The 19,103-nt window shown below is 47.0% G+C and overlaps 1 protein-coding gene across 5 annotated transcripts in view; it reads left to right on the plus strand.

Annotated features, from left to right (window-relative positions):
- Positions 1–19,103, plus strand: part of FBLN2 (fibulin 2) — a 106,464-nt gene that overhangs the window by 30,370 nt on the left and 56,991 nt on the right. For all 5 annotated transcript variants that reach the window (XM_065642692.1, XM_065642689.1, XM_065642691.1 and 2 more), the window contains exon 2: positions 5,437–6,909. In XM_065642692.1, the coding sequence (XP_065498764.1) occupies positions 5,571–6,909 (1,339 nt within the window). In that variant the 5' untranslated portion in view covers positions 5,437–5,570. The remainder of the gene's footprint in view (positions 1–5,436; positions 6,910–19,103) is intronic.

The raw sequence follows: 19,103 nt of genomic DNA on the forward strand, positions 1-19,103 counted from the left end.
AGGGATTGTTTTTCAATGGATATTTCCTTCCGTCCCCTCCCTTCTTCCTCCCCTAGTCTAAGCTCTGACTGCAGCCATTGAAACGCTGCTGGCCACGGAGCAGCGAGGTCTGGCTGGGGAGAGGTGCTAAAATACACAGACTGGCGAAACACCTCAGCCCTGTCGTTCGGTGTGGGTGTGCACGTGCGCTTCGGCCTCCTCCTGGGCTTTTTGCAATGCTTTCACTAACGTGATACAGAGGAGATTCAACATCACAGACCGGTGTTTGGTCACTGGTCATGTACAGCCTGAGCCTGCAGAGCCAGTTTGGACTGGGTGGCACTGGGAGACCGGGAAAACTGTTCACAGCTGCTGTGTGGGTTATGAAGTTGCTTTGTGCGCAGGTGCCGAGCGCCGCTGCTGCATTTGCTTTCCCACAGCTCAGCACGTAGCCAGGCTTGTCTGTGCGCGTAGATCGGTGGCCGAGCTGGGTGCTGACCCCAGTGTCACCCAGGGTGCTGCCAGGACATGGCACGTGGGGTCATAGCCCTCTGCCCCCTTCTGCTTTCGCATCAGGCTTGCCACTGGCTCTGCACACTGTTCAAAAGAACATGTATATTAAACCAACTTTGCTATTTTCACCGTCCTCAAAAAGGGCAATTTAGTGAGGAATTGAGAGGTAGCGTAAAGAATTGTTCTATCTAAACCTGTTTGTGGGGACCTGCAGCTGGTTAAGTCACATCTTCAAAGCTGGAAGTCAGTGGATTCTCCTGCAGGTGTTGTCCTCTTATTCTGTTTATTGCTTTTTGTTTATAAATGGCTGCCTCTTCTTATTCCATCAGCATTTGAAAGAATGCTCTTGATCCTGCAGCATCTCTTCCACACGTGCACACCCTCTGCAGTTGTTCTGCCATCTCTGAGGCAACCTTTACATAGAAAGATGATGTTTGTGTGAAGCCTTTGAAGGAAAGTGCCTCTTGTCACCTCTGCTTACCTAGAATAAGCTTTCTGGTTCAGCACTGAAATGAAACCATCTGGAGAAAAAATCTCCCAATGAAATACCCCTCTTAATTTAAAGAAGTTGCACATTTAAAATGTCTAGATCTTCTGCGGGAACACACTGGTTTCATCAACATTTTCAAGTAATAGAGCTGAACTGTTTTAATCAAGTCAACATTCTTCCTTTCAACTTTATGCTATGGCTTTGATTGAAGTAAATCACTCGAAGTATATTGTTTTGCAAAAATGTCAGAATTTATAACTTTTTAGCCCCCAAATGAAATATTTTGAAATCTTGTTTTGTTCTCCCCGCTTCCCCTGCCAGGAGACAGGAGGATGGTGTTTTTCAGCCAGCTCTAGTTATAATTTTGATGGTTGCTGTTGTTAGATGTTCTGTCCCACGGATACTGGTTTCATCTGCAATGTGAAGCGTTCTCTTTTCCTTTTCCATGAAATTGTGTGCCTGCAGTTCATGTTCATTTGGACTCCTACTTTTTAAAGCTGGTTTTCTGTAAGGTGTCTTGGCTTTGCCTTTCCTAGGATTTGTTTTTAAAGAAGGAACTGAGGAATAGGGAACTCCTTTGTGGTCTGACCATCCTCTATTTGCTGCTGTTTTACCTCACAGGTTTACTTCTGTTGACTTTGAGGGACTTAGTCCCAACCCAGAGCCTTTGCTCTCCCTTGCGCGGGTGCTCGTGCTTTCTGGGGACGCTCTGTGTGCACAGAACTGGCAACAGCTCCTTTAGCAGTGGCCCGGTCTGACCCCATTAAAGCAAACAGGGTTAGTGCTGGAGCCAAAGCAGAGCAGCATCTGCAGCACAGCGGGCTGGGAAACTCCACAAAGGACAGAAATTGGGGCCTTCTGGGTCATCAAGCAATGCATGAGGACTGAGGGGACACTGGGGTTGTCTTGCTGTAAAGCTTTCAGCAGGAACCTTGAAAGACCTTTATTTTAGGTGTGCAGGGCTTAATTTGTTGTGACATCCCACCCAATTGAGCAGCGAAAGTCAATGACATTGATAAGGGAGGGTGAAGGACTGAGTTGGGAGTAAAAAGACCTGATTCTCATTAAGGTGAAGCCCTTGGGTATTGTGTAAAAGGACGTTAAAGAAAGCATTAAAATAGTTAGTGGAAACAAGTTATTGCAACACTGTCTACTGGTATTAAACTTCCCTGTCCTCCAGAGATGGTGCATTTTTTCCCTCTTGGTATAGACACCTTTATTTCACAGCTCCAGCTTTTGATGCCATTACCAAGTAATGAGCTGCTGTGTCCAGAGCATCGTTCTGGTGCTGGGGAGGCCGCAGATCCAGGGGCAGCGGATTCAGGGGTAGCGGATCCAGGGGCAGCAGCACATGGGCCGCCTGGGCTGGCAGGAGCACACGCACTGTTTGGGGGGACGCGATTTCGCAGTGGGGCTCAGTGGTCTTGTCTGTGCGCTGCGCTCAACCCTGGTTTTCTCTGTGCCTGAAGCAGAGACTGTTTCTTTGATAGGCAAGTTTATGGGGTGGGTGGGGAGAGCAGGGGGAGCGATGGGTGTGGGGAACAGATGGAGAAAGCAGAGGGAAAATGAAATGCTTTGCAGGAATAAAAAGAGATACTTGTGTTGGAATCATTACACCAGAAACAAGGAGCCTCTGGTGAAGGAAAGTGAGCCTGAGGACAGGGAAGGTTGTGGTGTTGTTAACAGAAAAAGGGTTTAGAAGGATTTCGGCCTTATCACTTTGAGGTTGGTAGTTTGAGAAACCAAATGTTGAGGGATGTGGGAATGATGAGAAAAGAAAGGGTGCAGAGGGAGTGATGGGGCTGAGCAGAAGGTGTGAGGGGTGGGAGCAGGGACGGGGCTCGCTGGGGGACAGGGGCCACCAGCCCTGGGGCCTCTCCATGGGCGAGAGGCGAGGGAGCGAGGAGGGGAGCAGGAAAAACAGGAGCTGAGCTGGACAAGCAGCCAAACCCCTGGACAGAAAGGGGCTGCAGATGAGGAGGAGGTTGAGGGGAGGGCACTCGGGCACCTCCTTTCACTAAACCAGGGCTGTCCCGTGATAAACCTTCAGCTGAGCTTGAACTTCTGGCGTGCTAGGTGTAAAGTGTGCCTAGCTTTCTGTTTCTTGCTTCAGGACATGAGATAATGTGGGGTTTCTTGTTGGGGGTTCAAGTTCATGCCTGAGAAGTGAGTGAATGGTTGCTTTGGGAAGGCTGACCGTGCAAGCAGGGCAGGCAAACACCGTTCACGGGGCTGTCCCGTTCGCGTTGTCACTGGTACCTGCCGGGCCGTGCTGCCCCAGGACAGCAGCCGGTGACTGTTTGGATGTGTGGTGGGTGATGCACACACGGTACAGAATCCCAGGCTGGTTGGGATTGAAGGGACCTCTGGAGATCCCCCAGTCCAATCCCAACGCTAACGCAGGGTCACCAGAGCAGATCGCAGTTGTCCTTCCTGTGGCCGGCGGGTGCTCGTGCCCAAGGCCACGCCGTGCCCTGCCCTTGTGCAGGCAGAGGTGCCCAAACCTGGGGCTGGGACACCCCGAGAGCCCCTGTCGAGGTCCTGGGGTTTTGTGAGCCTGGAAGCAGCGATGGGCAGAGGGGACATGGCCAGGGCAGAGCTGTGCCCAGCTGCACCAGCACCCAGGGTCACCAAGGGCTTCCACGTGCTGAAGCGTTGAAGCCAGGAGGTACCAAGGGGAGGGGATGGTGAGAAAATCCTGCCGTGGGACCCTTACAGAAGAAGCTTATCTTGAATTGTCCTCCCATTAATGATTTCCCAGCAAATGCTACGTAATCATTACAAATTTGGATTACCTGGGAAAGCTGCTGAAAGTAGGATAAATAATCAATTCCCAGACTGGATTCTGAAGAATTAATTTCAGCACCACATATTGAAAGTTCTCCCTCATACAAAATACCCTGGTTTTGAGAGCAGTTCTGCAGAAGTGATATTCTTCCCGGCCACTCTTACGCTTTCTGACAATTTTATTTTTCCTTCAATGAGTACCCTTTAGCACGCTCAACTAATATACTCAAATTACTAGCAGGAAAGCTACATTTGTAAGAATTACATCTCTGTACAGTGTGCTGAAGTAATTCCAGTTCCAGGGCAGAACTGTGGAAATTCTGAGTGCAGTTTGCCCGTATCTTATCAGAGCAGACACGCTTTTCCCATGGCCTGGCCGCCTCCCAGCGCCGCCGGAGCAGCCTCCTTGAAGCCCGGTTTGAATGGGAGAGGTGATCTTTCTGAATGGATTTTCTGGCAGGATTCCTGTTGCGTGTGTGGTTCATTGTTCTCAGCAATGTGACTACATTTTGCTCCCCTAGATAAATGTTTCAGGGTCTTTATTTTTTGGTGGCGGGAGGGGTTCTGGAAAAATAATCAGAGCGCTAATTCTGTACAATTCTATACGCAAACTTTTTTTTCTGTTTTAGCTACTTTTCTGTGTTGATTGTGTAGCTTTTTGAGCATGTTTTAGATATGAAGGACACCAGCTGATTTACTTGAACTCTTAAACTTTTCTGTGGTCGAAGGGTTTAGTGATCAAAAGCAAACAACTTTCTTTTCCTCGACGCATTTTAGCACAGTGCTATTATGCCACTTCATTTATGTATATATTCTGTTCAGAGTGTAGTAATTCACTGTAAAGTACTACTGGTAGTGTCAGAACTGAAAGAAGTGGTCCCAATGGTGGCACGTCCTCAGCTGGTGTCACTGTCCCTGCAGTGGGGTTGGAGTTGATCCCCGTGTGCGCTGTGCTGTGCAGCTCTGCCTGCTCCGTCAGCTCAGGATCCGGCCTCTGGTCTGTATTGCAGGACAGCTAACGTGCTGTTTAACCGCACAGTAACCACAATATACAGAGAAGTTCTATTTTAGCACTGCCGGGGCAAGAAAATTACCGTTAATGCAGAAGACTGAAGTGCAAAAGATTGCTAAGAGGGGGGAAGGAGGCAGAAAAAAATTCCTCTTCTTTGGAGTTAATGTGTGTACAGACAAATTCTCACGTCTCAAGGCTATGTTTTGTCTAGGAAAGATCCTTAAGATTTGGGTCTTTGTAATTAAAGCATAAAGCATAATTATCTTCAACTTACATCTGCAGAGGAAGAACTGTGTATTTACTTACTATCTGCCAAAAAATCTTTCTCTTTTTAGCTAGAAAGAATGATTAACAAAAAGGCATTGAAGTATAAAGGCGTTTTTGTTGAAATATGTATACATTTTGTGAACAGATTCAAAAGAGAAGAGTCACAGCCTTTTTTTCTCTCTTTTTCTTTCTTTCTTTTTCAAAATGGGTGTGAGGGGGAAGCATGCAACTCCAAACTTTGTCCCTACCATGCTTGGAAGACACGATGATTAATTTCATACTTAGGTTTCCAGATGTTGGATTTTGTCCCAACGTTTAAAGACCTCTAATGTTTAACAGGATATGTGCTGAGTATGGTCTTTAACAGAGTTCTCTTTCATAACTCTAGGATCTGTGAGAAAAGGTAACTCGGGAACAGCACTGCAGATCCGGAGCTGAACCTACAGCCTTCTAGGAAAACAAAACAAAACAACAACATTAAAGGTGCAAGTTTGGCCTGGAGCTGTGTTATTTGGGAAGACCATGGGTAGGTGCCAGCGCTGGCAGCAGAGCTGTTGGAACGCCGTCCTGCTGGCGCTGCTGTGCGGCGGCGTGTCCCGCGCGCAGCGCGACTGCACGGGCGCCGAGTGCCGGCCCCTGGACAACTGCATCGAGGAGGTGCTGGAGCCGGGCGAGTGCTGCGCCACGTGCCTGCAGCACGGCTGCACCTGCGAGGGCTACCAGTACTACGACTGCGTCAACGTGGGCTTCGTTAACGGCAAAGTACCCGAAGGGCAGTCGTACTTTGTGGACTTTGGGAGCACTGAGTGCTCGTGCCCCAAGGGGGGAGGGAAGATCAGCTGCCAGTTCATGCTGTGCCCAGAGCTGCCCCCAAACTGCATCGACGCGGTGGTGCCGGCCGACGGGTGTCCTCAGTGCGGGAGGATCGGCTGCCTCCACGAGGGCCAGAAGTACGTGGCGGGGCACACCTTCCACATGCCGCCCTGCAAGGTTTGTCACTGCCCCAATGCCGGCGGCGAGCTGATGTGCTACCAGCTGCCAGACTGTAACGCGTTTGCCTTGAACACCGCGAGTCCCATAGATGCCGAGGACGGCGAACCAGAGAGGCACTACGATGATCCGTACAGCTATGACCAGGAGGCGCCAGAAGGAGACAACACCCAGGTGGAGTCTCCAAAGAAATACAGGAGTTATTCGTCCCACCTAGAGCAAGAGAGTATCAGCCAAGAGCAAAGTGAGGATTACGACTACCTGCCAGCCAGCATCCCTCCTTCAGCCTTGGCTCTGGCCGATCTGGACACCGAGGAAACGGCTGCGCCGCTCACCACACCGGTGCCTAACGTCCCCTCGGAAGTTCGCAGTGCCACAGAGAGAAGCGAGCGAAAGAGGGTGCCCCGCACCACGGCGGCGTCCCTCCAGCAAACAACACACAAGGAAGCACCAGTAACCACCAGTGCTCCTCCAGAGCACACAACGGCCACCACTGAGACGCCCAAGCAAGTGGAGGAACTGGAGAGGAGACCAAAGGGGAAGCAAGGGGACAAAGAGAGGCATGAGCAAGAAAGAGCCCTCCACTCTAAAATGAAAAAGCATGCCAGGAAAGAAGACCCAGGGAACAGCCTGCATCTGGGCTTGAAAGAGGTGAACTTAACAGAGCCCAGTGGGTCAAAATCTTCCCAGGAAATGCAGGAGGGAAATGCTTTCCCCAAGGTGAAGTTCAGCGCAACAACCTCTCCTCCGGTTGCTCTCAAGGAAGACCGCAGTCAGGCATCCCAAAAGCAGTCCCAGACGCTTTATCGTTACCATCCCGAGGAAGACGGGGACCCCAACTCCATCCACGCTAACCCCAGGTTACCAGAAGGTAAGAACCACTGCCAGTGTAGATGTCTAGAGAACATTTATGCATAATAACATTGGTGCATATCGACTATTTTTTTTCTTTTTACCGCTCCACATGGGCATGAAATCAGTCCAGTTACCTCCTCTTGTCCCTTTCAGAAGATGGTGTGTTTTTCATTTGACATAACAGATGCCATTTCACTATTGCCTACCTTGCTTTGGTTTTGCGGACTGTGGATGGTGTTTTCAGGTATTTTAACAGTATTTCAGATGTTGATTTGTTAGAATCTGACCTTTTCCTTCCATGACTTGCTTTTAGTTTCTAATGGGATGTTAGAGGAACGTCTTAACTCTACACAGAAGAATTGAATTAGTTATCTGCTTGGATCCTCCAGTTACCAAGTGAATGTAATCACATTTGTAGCTTTTGTCTTTTGCTGGGGAGAAAGTGAAACAGTTGTGCTTCTACTACAAAAATATTTACAGCACTTGTTGTAATATTTATCCTCTGGTTGAAAGGCTGTCTAAGCTCTTTAGTACAAGAACTTGATAGATACACTCAAATACCCCAGAGGACTAGTAGGGAGAAAAAGAACTGCCTCTTGCTTTGTGATTTTTTGGGTCTGGAAGTTTATGATGCTTATGTTGAACTGTGGCAAGTGTACGTATTTCCTCTCTGCCTCCGGATTCCTCCTGACATCTGCAGTGAATGTTGATTATATGCTTTATGCAATGCTCATTACTGTAATGAATGCAAACCTCATCACTATAAATTAGCACGTGTACAGCTCATCTTTCCAATTCATTTTTCATCAAATCAAGAGTAATATCTCCTTTTTCCAAGATGTGGCACAAAATGTTTTCATGAGACTCAGATGCATCATAATTGCAGTCTGAGCAGAGAATACTGATTACTCCCTAGACAGCGATATTTCTTCCTGGGTTCAGCAGGTAGCCCTTAAACATCTTGAGCTGCCCCAGCCGCCTACTGGAGATGTCGAAGGGAGACAGGAGGAGAGCAGATCTGGAGCTGAGACTCCGGGACCCAACACAAACACCACCTGATGCTTCCTCACCAAATAAAACATGTACTAGGTCCATGAATGGAGATGGCAACGTTTTTTTTCTGTCGCTTCTCTTTTTATTGTAAATGTTGACCTCACAATTAGTGATAGCAGCTCTTATCTGAGTGAGACCTTGACTCTTGGTTTCAGCAAAACAGTGCTCTAGAATTGGGCTTACCAAAGAACGTCACTGGTTGTAGGAGAGCGACAGGGTTTGAACACAGGGCCTTGGAAAGAGAAAAAAAGAGCTGAGCACACAGACCATCCTGGGGGATGCTGTTAGCAACGTAGGCTTTCAAAAGAGGTTTCATAGATAGTTAGTGTGCTCCAGGCCTTACCTCTGTGCTACCTTCTCTTCACGGGTGCCTGTTGTATTTTCCTTCTGGCTCCTTTTGGTATGTGAAAGGTGAATCAAACAGGGGTGATTATCCTCGGGGAGGAGTGAGCGGATTCCAGCCTTGCAGTTTGTGTAACCTGAGGAAGAGGATCTGTCCTTAACGCCTGCGTCTGCTCTGTGCAAATGCATGTGGCAGAAAGAATCTGCCTACATGGTGCCCTGAGTTCAGCTGTAGTTAGACTTACACCGCGTAGTATTACCGTGCAGATTAAGTGCAAAGCTCTTCCCTTATATTTGTTGCCGCCTACCACAAAACCTGATCTGAGCTGTGAATCAAGGCCGTGCATGATACACGGGTCTGAGTGGGGACTAATACACAATAACCTGTTTTCTGACGTGACTTAAAAACAATTTATTAAAAATTAAATTGCCTTTTTTTTTTCAAAAAGGAAAGATGGGAGAACCATCCTGAAGTTTTCAAAGAGGGGGTTTAAGAAAGCCCGTTGGCGTAGCGTTTAGCAGCAGAGCTAACTACTGCGTTTTAGAGTCTCCTCAGGTGATTTCCAATCTGTGATTCCTGGGGCCTGCTTGGCTGAGACGGGTCTGCTGTATTTTTACTTGTTTGGTTGCTTTAATTGATGCAGTTGTGACTCATGCAAGTAGATCCATATGTTTCAAGTAATAAACCACATCCATCTTCTGTCGCTTTGGTGACTCCTGAGCCAGTGATAGAGGGCCAGTGAAGATATCAGTCAGACTTGAAAGAAAAATTAATTTTGCCTTCAGATACAGAATGAAAACATAAATTTTGTACATGTATTTCTATCTATAAAGTGGCATAATCTACTGGAGTTGCCAAATAACTTAGTTTCTACCCTCAAGAATCAGCAGCATGATGTGACTGCATCGATTCCTCTCATTTTCACAACCCGCCAGGTGGTTTTGCTGGGGATGGCCCCAGGACGGAGGTCACCTCACTGGGAGATACATTTTTGTGACTATTGGGACATTCTAGGGGTTTTTTTTGGTTTGTTTTTTAGTACTTTTTTTTTTTTTTTCTCCAGAGTTTACAAAAGTATAGAAGGCTTCATAGCTTCATGGAAACATTTGCTGCCACTACAAATTGAGCCCGAGTTAGATGGCTGTTTTATTTGTTCTCCCTATTAGCTGTGTCCTGGCACCAAAACTCAGCTGTGGTTGGACCCCTGATGCCTTTGGTTAAAAACTTGGCTTCATTGCTTGTATTTTATGTATCTCACTTTGGTTTTATATGTAGCTGAGTTTTCATCTCCCAAATCTCTGATGCCTCATATATAATCTAATGGCGGAAACAACATGCAGGACTTTGGTGCTCAGGAAGGGTTAATTTTGTGGTTTAATTCTCTTTCTGCTTTTGGGCTTTGCTTTCCCCGTGTTCCCATACAACTGCGGGGCTGGTCCGTGCCGCTGCCCTTCTCACCGAGGTGCAGGTTGGTCCCCAGGACCAGGACGGACATAATTCTGCACCCAAAATCCAGTTGGGGGTGGGACAAGCATGTACAACGGGGTGTAATATTGCACTGCTTTTGCATCAGCCAGCTAAGACGATCTATTTAATGTCGTCACTTGCGGACTGCAGTGAATTGCCATTTGGTTTGGGAATTTTTTCCCCTCTCCTTTTTTGGCTGCTCTGGCCCCAGGTGTTTTGCCAGTGCTGGGCTCTGGGGAGGCCAAACCTCCAATCCTGGGGGCAGGTCTGGGCCCCTCACACCAAGAAAGGCCTTGAGGTGCTGGAGCAAGTTGAGAGAAGGGAACGGAGCTGGGGAAGGGGCTGGAGCACAAGTGTGATGGGAGCGGCTGAGGGAGCTGGGGGTTCAGCCTGGAGAACAGGAGCTGGGGAGAGACCTTCTGATCTCTGAACTGCCTGAAAGGAGCTTGGAGCCAGGGGGGGTCGGGCTCTGCTCCCCAGGAACAAGCGCCAGGACCAGAGGAAACGGCCTCAAGTTGTGCCAGGGGAGGTTGAGGTTGGATCTGGGGAACAATTTCTTCCCCAAAGGGCTGTGGGGCATTGGAACAGGCTGCCCAGGGCGGTGGTGGAGTCACCATCCCTGGAGGGGTTGGACAGACGGACATGAGGTTCTCAGGACATGGGGTAGTGCCAGTGTTGGGTTATGGTTGGACTTGATGATCTTGAGGGTCTTTTCCAACCAAAATGATTGTGTCATTCAGGTGAAAACATCCACTCCTGCCATAGTTTACAATGATTTGCAAATGATTGCCTTATGTGAAGATGACTTCAGTAACCGTGCTTGCAGGTACGCAACAGTATCGTTAATCTTGATGATCACATACAAGCATGACTTGCTCCTTTTAATTAGGACCATGGAGTTGAAACAAAGCCCATGAATTTTGTGTGTGATCTGAGTGGTGTAGATTTTTTTGTCAGCGGGGGGATGAGGGAATTAACCGCTTGATGTCATTGTATTTCTCTTGGTGTATCACGGCCAAAGGCTCCAGTGGGGTTACACTGAGCTGCACCACGGGATTCTCTGGGACACCAGCAGCACTCACAGGCCCCAGGGAGGATGCAGGTGCTGCTGCCGTCACAGAAATGGGCCCCGCTGCAAACCCTCCGGTAAAACGGTGACCTGGGGAGCTGGTTCCTCCGTTTGTGGGGTGGGGAGCGCAGCAGCAGCCCGGTGGGTCCTTCCCCACCTCTGCCGGGGCTGCTGCCGCTGCTCGGGGCTCTCCGGCCCCTCTGCTCTGTGCAACCCCAGCGCTCCTGGCTGCGGAAACGTCTGCGTGCTGCTCCTCATTCACGCTGGGTGTCGACTAAAGAGCACCTTTCTTCAGCAACACACAGACCTGTTGAAGTTTCTGTGGCAAATGCTGATTACTCCATTCCTAAAGGAACTGTAAGTGTAAAGTAGAGGTAATTAATCAGCTGAGGAAGTGTAAATTAAGTACTTTGACCAAGGGAAGGGGTGTGATTGATGCATGGAGACTATTCTCTTTCTGCAGTCTCTTTCCAAACATTGATCTTATCCTGTCACTTACTGCAGAGCAGCAAACAGAGGGAGTTTTAATTTCTGTATTTCCTATTCCCTCATCCTAAAAATGCCCTGAACAGGGGAGGATGGAATAAAACATCTTTAAAGACCACCTTGCTGTCAAGTTTCGTTACGATTTCCCCGATTTTTTAAATTATAATTATTACTTTTTTTTCTTCCCATTTCCCTATGCTTTGCCAGTGGAGAGCTGTCTCTTGCATATATGCAACTCAGGTAGGAAACAGCCTCGTTGTGAATGTTTTCTGATGTGCGTTGTGGTTTTGGCAGGCTGAATAGCAATTTGTGTCTAGCTGGAACCACTGTGTTTCCGAATGGAGGTATTTTTCCACTTAAACTCATCCACAACTGGTGATTGTTTTATCACGGTCGTGTTTAGAGATATGGATAATTGCTCTCCAACTGAAGTAAATTGCACCAAGTAAATATTTGCGAGCCGAGATCAGTGGATGTGAGAATGGCATTTATTGCATGGGAATCCTCATCAGGTAGGAGGTTCTGGGAGGCTCCCGTGTAACTTCTAAGGAGGTAATTGAAATTTCAGCCAACCCATCTACTGCATGTTTGCTGATATTGGGGCTCATGAAGAAAGATGACCCTGAATTTCTGAACTGAGGACAAACAGGAACTGAGGTCCATGAAGCAATGAGGGTTTCTGAGGCATTCCCTGGGCACACCGACCTTTCATCCCTTCTGTTGCCACCATAAAAATGCACTGGAGGTGGGAGAATGCTGTGGATGGTGCGTCAGAAACACAAACTGTGTTGCAAATTACTTTGTATAATATTTTTTTGTATCAGGCGAAGCATTCTTTCACATTTACTTGAATTACCTCAGGCTTAATCCTATGTCGTCCGCTTCGTCCCAGCTCTCTCTGCTACAGGAAGAAATCAGCTTTGAGCCCTCAAACTAGGATAACTGAGAAGTAAAAATAAACCTCTGGAGAGTGGAGTGCGGGGAGAAAAAGCCTCTGGGCCAGCAAGTGTGAATCAGCATGAATCACAGCCCCAGGTGACAGTGGTCGTTGTCTCTTTGGTAGTTACAGTTCTGAGACAGTAAGATTATAGAGGAAGATTGCACGAGTGGGTATAAGGCAGGCTGAGATACTTACAGAAAGAGGAAGACTAAAATACTGTAAAATTAAGAAGTGTTTTAAGAGAGAACTGCAAAATACATCGATCTGTTCTGCCAAAACCAGCATTCATGCCTTGTCTGGTTTGGTGCTGGGGCGCTGCCAGCCGGCCCTGCGGATGGGGACGTGTCGGTTCAGCTTTGTGCCCGAGCCGAGCGGGGGGGATGAGGCACAGCCAGGTCTGTCCCCTGCACACCACGTGTGGAAGGAAACCTGCCCAAGCTGCAGGAGTCACCACAGCCGTGTTTCTCTGTCTTTTTATGTCTTCCTTCCAATATCTAAGAGCACAAGTAGCAGCCAGGGTTGGGCAGCAAGATGAAGGGAACCGCTTGTGCTGGGATGGGCCCTCTTGGCTCTTTCCATTCTAACAAGACCAGTAATTTCAAGTGTGTGTACACTGAACATTGCTTGTGGCATGGATTTGTGAGCAAAGGGTGTGAGGGAAATGAAAACCTGCACCAACATGTAGGAGGACACCCAGGCTGATTGTCTGCACACCCTGCAATAACCAGTAGCCAAAGGGATCACATCTCCAGATCTGGCCTGGCTTTCTGTTTCCAAAGCTCTTACTTTCAGTGGATGCGACATTCAGCCTCTATCAAGCACTCTGAATAGTCCCACTCGAGGAACTGGAGCAGGGCTGACCTGACCTGCCAGCCTGGGCACGGAGGCAGCAGCTGCGTTGTGAGTGTCCCCCCTGCCCTCCCCAGAGCACACTGCTGGGTCAGCGCTGGCTGGGGGTTTGTCTCTACATGATCTCTGGACGTGCTGCTGCATGACTGCTGCTCGTCTGGTTGTGTTTCGGGAGCTGCTGCCGGTTTTCCAGCTGGCTGGGTTCAGGGTGCCTCTCGGAGCTGCAAACTCGAATTTGGTGCGTTATTCTTTCTTTGCAAGAATTCCCTCGATGAGCCCAAGCCCTGGTCACCACAGACCTCCTTCCATTCATCATGTGCATCTGCTTGCTAAAACGGAGATTCTAAGCAAAGATCGTGAGCTCTTAGTTAATACTTTTGTGTCAGGTTTCTATTTATGGTGTATTTTAAGTGGCAGCTGTATATTGAACCAGGAGCTCTTCGTCTTTAGTTAGAGAAAATAGTGTAGAGAATCTTTTCTCAAAGATGTGAAGGTCTGTGAAGTGGCGCAAGCACAAGCCTGGGATACAGAATGCCAAGTTTCACTGTGCTTTACAAAAAACTGTGTGCATAACCTGTCGAAGTCAGGTGTATGCAGATGTGTAACAACTTACAGAAATATTCAGGTCTCGACATCTTTTCTTTTTAAGCCCCCGTACCTTCTAATCTAGTAACTCGAGGTGTTTGAGACGATGGATTTCTGTCTTCCTGAGCTGCCCCTAAAATGAAGATACCAGCTCTTATAATGAAGCACAATTTGGGGTGATCTTATGGGTAAGGCTGCAACTCAGCAGGGACCATGGCGAGCAGGTACGGTATACAGTACAAGGTGGGACAAATGTGTGTATTCCTTCAGATTTTGCTGGTCTTGCCTTCATTAAATACTCTCTGAAGAGCAAGGTCTTTTTCCCAGAACATGGTGTGATGATGTGGTGTCGCCAGATTTCCCATCTGCTGATGGTGCATTTTATATACCAAGTTCTTTTTGCTGCAGCAAAATGGGAACACTGAGCACAGGCTGGGGTTTTCAGATATCCTTAACTTCATGGAACTTAGTTACCAAGACAGTTTCAATCTTATATGTTGAAATAATAAATTCAACTGGAGTGGAGCACCTAACCTTCCAAAATATTTTGGGAAACCCATCCTGCATACTTACTTTGTAGAGGTAAACATCATTGTTTGTGAAAAATTAGCTCCATCCATCATTTGCAACAGGAACATTTGATTTCAATTCTGAAATTAAAACATGCTGGAGACGAGCTATGGAAATAAGACGGGTGTTTTCTTGTACAAATTAGTTAACTGCTTGAAAAGACAAGGCTGTTGGGATGCCCAGGTTTCTCAAGGAGACTGCATTTGCTGTTTATTTATAGTACATATCTGAGAGTGTATGTTTTGTATGCATGTTTGGTACTTCTTCAGAAAACAGAATTTAAATGAGACCTCTTTGCAGTAGTGTTTGTAGTATTTTAATTGAACACTGAGGAATTAAAACCAACCCTGAATATAACTCCTTCTTAGAGAAAGGCAAATGTAAGTAGTAATTTCTGATCCAGATTTTGTGAGACAATAACCTTTTGAACAGTTTCAAATATGTAGGCCAAATAAATGTAGCTTTCTAGCATATGCTTACTCATGGAAGGATCTGTAATTCCGTTACTCCAGGCCTCACGGGGAGCAATATCTCTTACCTCTTAGGGATTATTACGTAACAAGCCAGCAGCAATTGGAATTTTATAAAGATCCCCTTATGTGTGAGCAGGTTTTCTGTTTTATTGACCATTCCCAGCCTGTCTGTGCTGTGCCTGAGATGACCAACTATCTTCCAAAAACACCAACAAATTCTAAACCTCCATCCCAAAGCCCTGGTGGTGCTGGCGCTAAGCCAGAGTCTGAGAGAGGGACAGGGGACAACAGTAATTGTGCTACCAGACAATTTAGGACCAGCAAACCTCCACTGCACGTATTCCCCTTTCCTTCCTTGCCCAGGGAGCTGCGATGTCCCCCGGGCCCCCTCGTGTTTGCCCTGACACGACACGCGGGATGTTGGGGACTCGCCTCGCAGTGACAGGGACTGTGAGCAGCGACGTTACAGAACTGCCGGGTCTGCGGTTGCTCCTTGTACGTCGAGTTCCCGGGTTTTGCCCCATACACCAAAAAAGATGCAATTTAGAAAACCACACGAAACAGTAATTCCTTCTCCCTCATTGCTATGAGTGTTGGTTGCTTTTGTGTTCCTTCTGTGAACTGCTGATTGCATTCAAAAGGCCTCAGAGTTGTTTGACCTTAGTTTTGAATTACCAGGTACTAAAGTAAATGTTTGTGTCTCCAACAACTCCGGGTTTAACACCTTTTAACATGAAAGGGGAGGATTTGCATCAGTAACTTCTTTTAAAAGGCATTATGAAAGTTGATGCTCTTGCGAGCTGTTGCTGTGTGTATAATACAAATCTTAAAAATAATGAAAATCATCAAATGAAACCCGGTGCCATTCACAGGGGAGGTTGTTGCTTGTGCCTCCCGTCCGGGTACGGCACAGATGACAGGTTTGCATGCAGTGCTGTGTGCCTTTCCAGTGAGGCTGTTTGAACTGGGCACAGGAGCGTGTCTCAGGGATATGTAAGGGAAGTGCTGCGGATAAGCTCTATTTTGTATGAGGTCACTATGTAGCTATTTTATTTCAAGAAGGATTTGCATCGCCTCTCCTGTGTTAGCCATCTGTGCTGCACCTTCACCTTCCCTGCGTGTTTTGCCTCTTGCTGGACCTCACTGGGGATTTTCCGCGCCGTGTGCTGCGTGTCTCCTCCTCCCCTTCCCAGAGCCCTGGAGCAGCCGCCTTCTGTGCCTTTGCAGCTGGGGACACGTGTCATTTCTCTGAAGCCAGCGCTCCGGGCGTGCTGAGGGCTGGGGATGGCGGTGGGATGACACCCCCGACTGCTGCAGTGGCTGCAGGTGGCTGCAGCCCGGCACGGGGACTTTGCAGCCCAGCATGGAGGCTGTGGCTCAGCACGGGGACTTTGCAGCCCAGCACGGGGACTTTGCAGCCTGATGTCGGCCACCAGATGTCGAGGACCAGTACAGGAGCTCTTCTGGGAGAGCCGCAGGGAAGAAAGAGAGGAAGATGTGCCTGTGTTGGTGTCAGGGAAGTCAACAGGTTACCAAAAACAAATAACTGAAAAGGCAAATAAGTGCTCAGTACAGGGTTGTCAGTGAGCACTACTGAAAAGGGACAGGAATACCAGATGGGAAAAAATGGCATTTGCCATGGGTATGATACATAGTCTGAGGTTCCTAGGGACATGGTTTAGTGCTAGAGTTAGGTTATGGTTGGACTTGATGATCCTGAGGGTCCCTTCCAACCAAAATGATTCTATGATTCTAAATTTTTAGCCAACTTCAAGCAATTTATTCTGCTCTGGGTACGTCCCTGAGGTGCTCTTGGTGTGGTTTTGTGAGAGCCGAGCCCCGCAGCAGCGTGCGCTGTGTGTGGCTGTGACGGCGCTCGACTCCTCCGGTTGTGCCTGGAGCAGGAGCCGGGGCGCACAGGAGCAGAGCTGAGGAGAAAATGAATGAGCTCTTGCAACAAGAACATCTGGCTACATTTCAGTTTCCTGTTCTTCTCACCTCTCACTATTTATACGTTAGTTTCTGTGTGGGTTTTGAAAGACATTGTATGTGCTACTTACTGGAATAATTTTCTAAGCACAAGTTAAATCGATTAATATTACGGAGTTATACATCCTGTACGACGTGAAGCATCGAAAATGCTTCTCGTATTCATATTCTGATTGCGCCATTCCACAGGGGCTTAGGAAACAATTATGTTTTGCTATCAGTGGTTTGTAACACAGAATTCATTGTAGAATCGTAGAATTGTTTCAGTTGGAAGAGACGCTCAGGATCATCGAGTCCAACCATAACCTAACCTAGCACTAACCCGTGTCCCTAATAGCAGACCTACTGAGTGCCGATAGCACATAGCACACACAAAAGGAATTCCAGGAACACAAACCTTGCTTCAGTGGGGAACAGAATTTCCTGAAGAGCAAACACTGAAATGAAAAGTGTGTCATCTTCTCCAGCCACTTTGGTGGGGACAACGGGCAGTCTTGTGGGCCTGAGACAGGTGATCTGCCTTGGGAAGACCTGTGTTCAGACTTGGCTAACTTGTCATTGAAGAAGTAAAGATCATTACTGATAACATCTCTTTTTAATGAAAATGGAGCTTACTGTATATATAATACATATATTTCATATAATATATAAGAATATATAACGGTCATTTCTTATGACTCCTTCCATAAGGTTAAAGAGCTCTTTTGCATTGAATGGGAAACTTTCAGCTAGATTGAGGGTGTTTAAGGACTCTCTTTGTTTTTTGTTTTCTGTTTTTTTTTTTTAATAGCGATTCTGAGAAATCACTAGGAGGAGGACTTTTAGAAAAGAGCATTAAGTCAATTCATGATGTGCTTGGCGGCACGGGAAGCTTTACACCCACCCAGCAGTTCTGCCAGTGCCGTCAGCGTTTGGCTTTCCATTGATGGCTATTTCTCTCCAATGCTCAAATAGACCCAATTGTAATTCTTCAGCTACCTCTATAAAACATCTTGTTTATGGCCTGTAAGTGGCTGCAGATTAGTATAGTTTTCCCTTTTATCCAAGAATTCTTCCTCTGCAATGTGCATTAATTTTCCTTCTGTTGGAATTGCCTTGCTAGTGGCTTTCGGTTCCAGATTCAAAGCAACAGTGTTCCAGACACATGATCCTGTACGAGAGTTATTCTGAGGAACTGTTTTCATTGAAGATAACATATACTTAAGTAATGTCTCATGTATTAATGATAAAATTTGTACTTTTGCTAGTTCTGGATCAAAGTCGGTAAGTGTTGTAACTCGTGTCATAGAAATCAAAAGAAAAGTATGGTAAACATCAGCGATAACTAGGTTTTATGTTAGAAAGTTACACAGATGTTTCATTTCCATCAGCTTGGACTGACTGCGGTCACAAGCAAACTGTATTTTTGCTTGTATCTTTAAGAGAGGTGGAAGATAAATATGGGGACTTTCCAAAATCCCGTGCACTGGTCTCAGAATTCTGGAGTATTGCATGAAGCTAATGAATGTGCTTTACATATGTGTTTGAAATACAGACTTGCGCCTTGCTCGGCCTGTGGCCCTGGGAGGCGATTGTCTTGGTGGCATCTGTGCCCTGTGATCAGCCCCAGGGACAAGAGGAGCGGTTCACTTTTGGAGTCAACCAGTTCCATTTGCTTTTCAGTGTGAATAGAATCATAGAACCATAATGTCCTGAGTTGGAAGGGACCCACGAGGATCACTGAGTCCAGCGACATTGCAGGTGGAACACTTCATCAGCATCGCTGATGGGATCTGGCCTTCGTTAGGTCATGTTAACGTCCCTTTTTGGCATGGTGAACAGCTTTACACAGTCTTGAAATCTGACCCTGCTATTTCAGAGAGTTTGCTCATTGTTATTCACCTTATGGAGTTGGAAACATTTCTTGAGAAAAGACTTTGAAGGTCAAATCCTGTCCTGTCAATGCCATATTAACCCCCTTAGTTCCCGTAAGGTACAAACTCATTTTAGCTGTGTTGCTTCCTCCGGGATTACTATAAAATGGTAAAGGACAACTGTTAAGCATTAGGAATTCTGAAAGTTAAATGCTATCTTTAAGAAAGAATGCCTTACGTTCCATGTGAATGTACAACAGTTGGTCTCACTCCACAAAGTTTTCTTTGCAGTCACAAAAAACTTATTTGTTTGTCTATTTTTTCAGTCAGACTCAAATTCCTCTCCCAGATCTCACAGTTAATTTGTAGGAAACAAATAGCTCATAAACCATGCAATCATTATACAAATGCATTATTGTAGCCATTTGTCTTTTTGTTTGTGAATTGCACAAATTAAATGTCTGGGTGATGGATGCGTAGGGGGATGCAGGTGACAGCAGCGCCCGAGCCCACAGCACGACACGCTGCCGAGG

The sequence above is a fragment of the Caloenas nicobarica genome, chromosome 11, assembly GCF_036013445.1.
Source record: "Caloenas nicobarica isolate bCalNic1 chromosome 11, bCalNic1.hap1, whole genome shotgun sequence".
NCBI classification, from domain to species: Eukaryota; Metazoa; Chordata; class Aves; order Columbiformes; family Columbidae; genus Caloenas; species Caloenas nicobarica.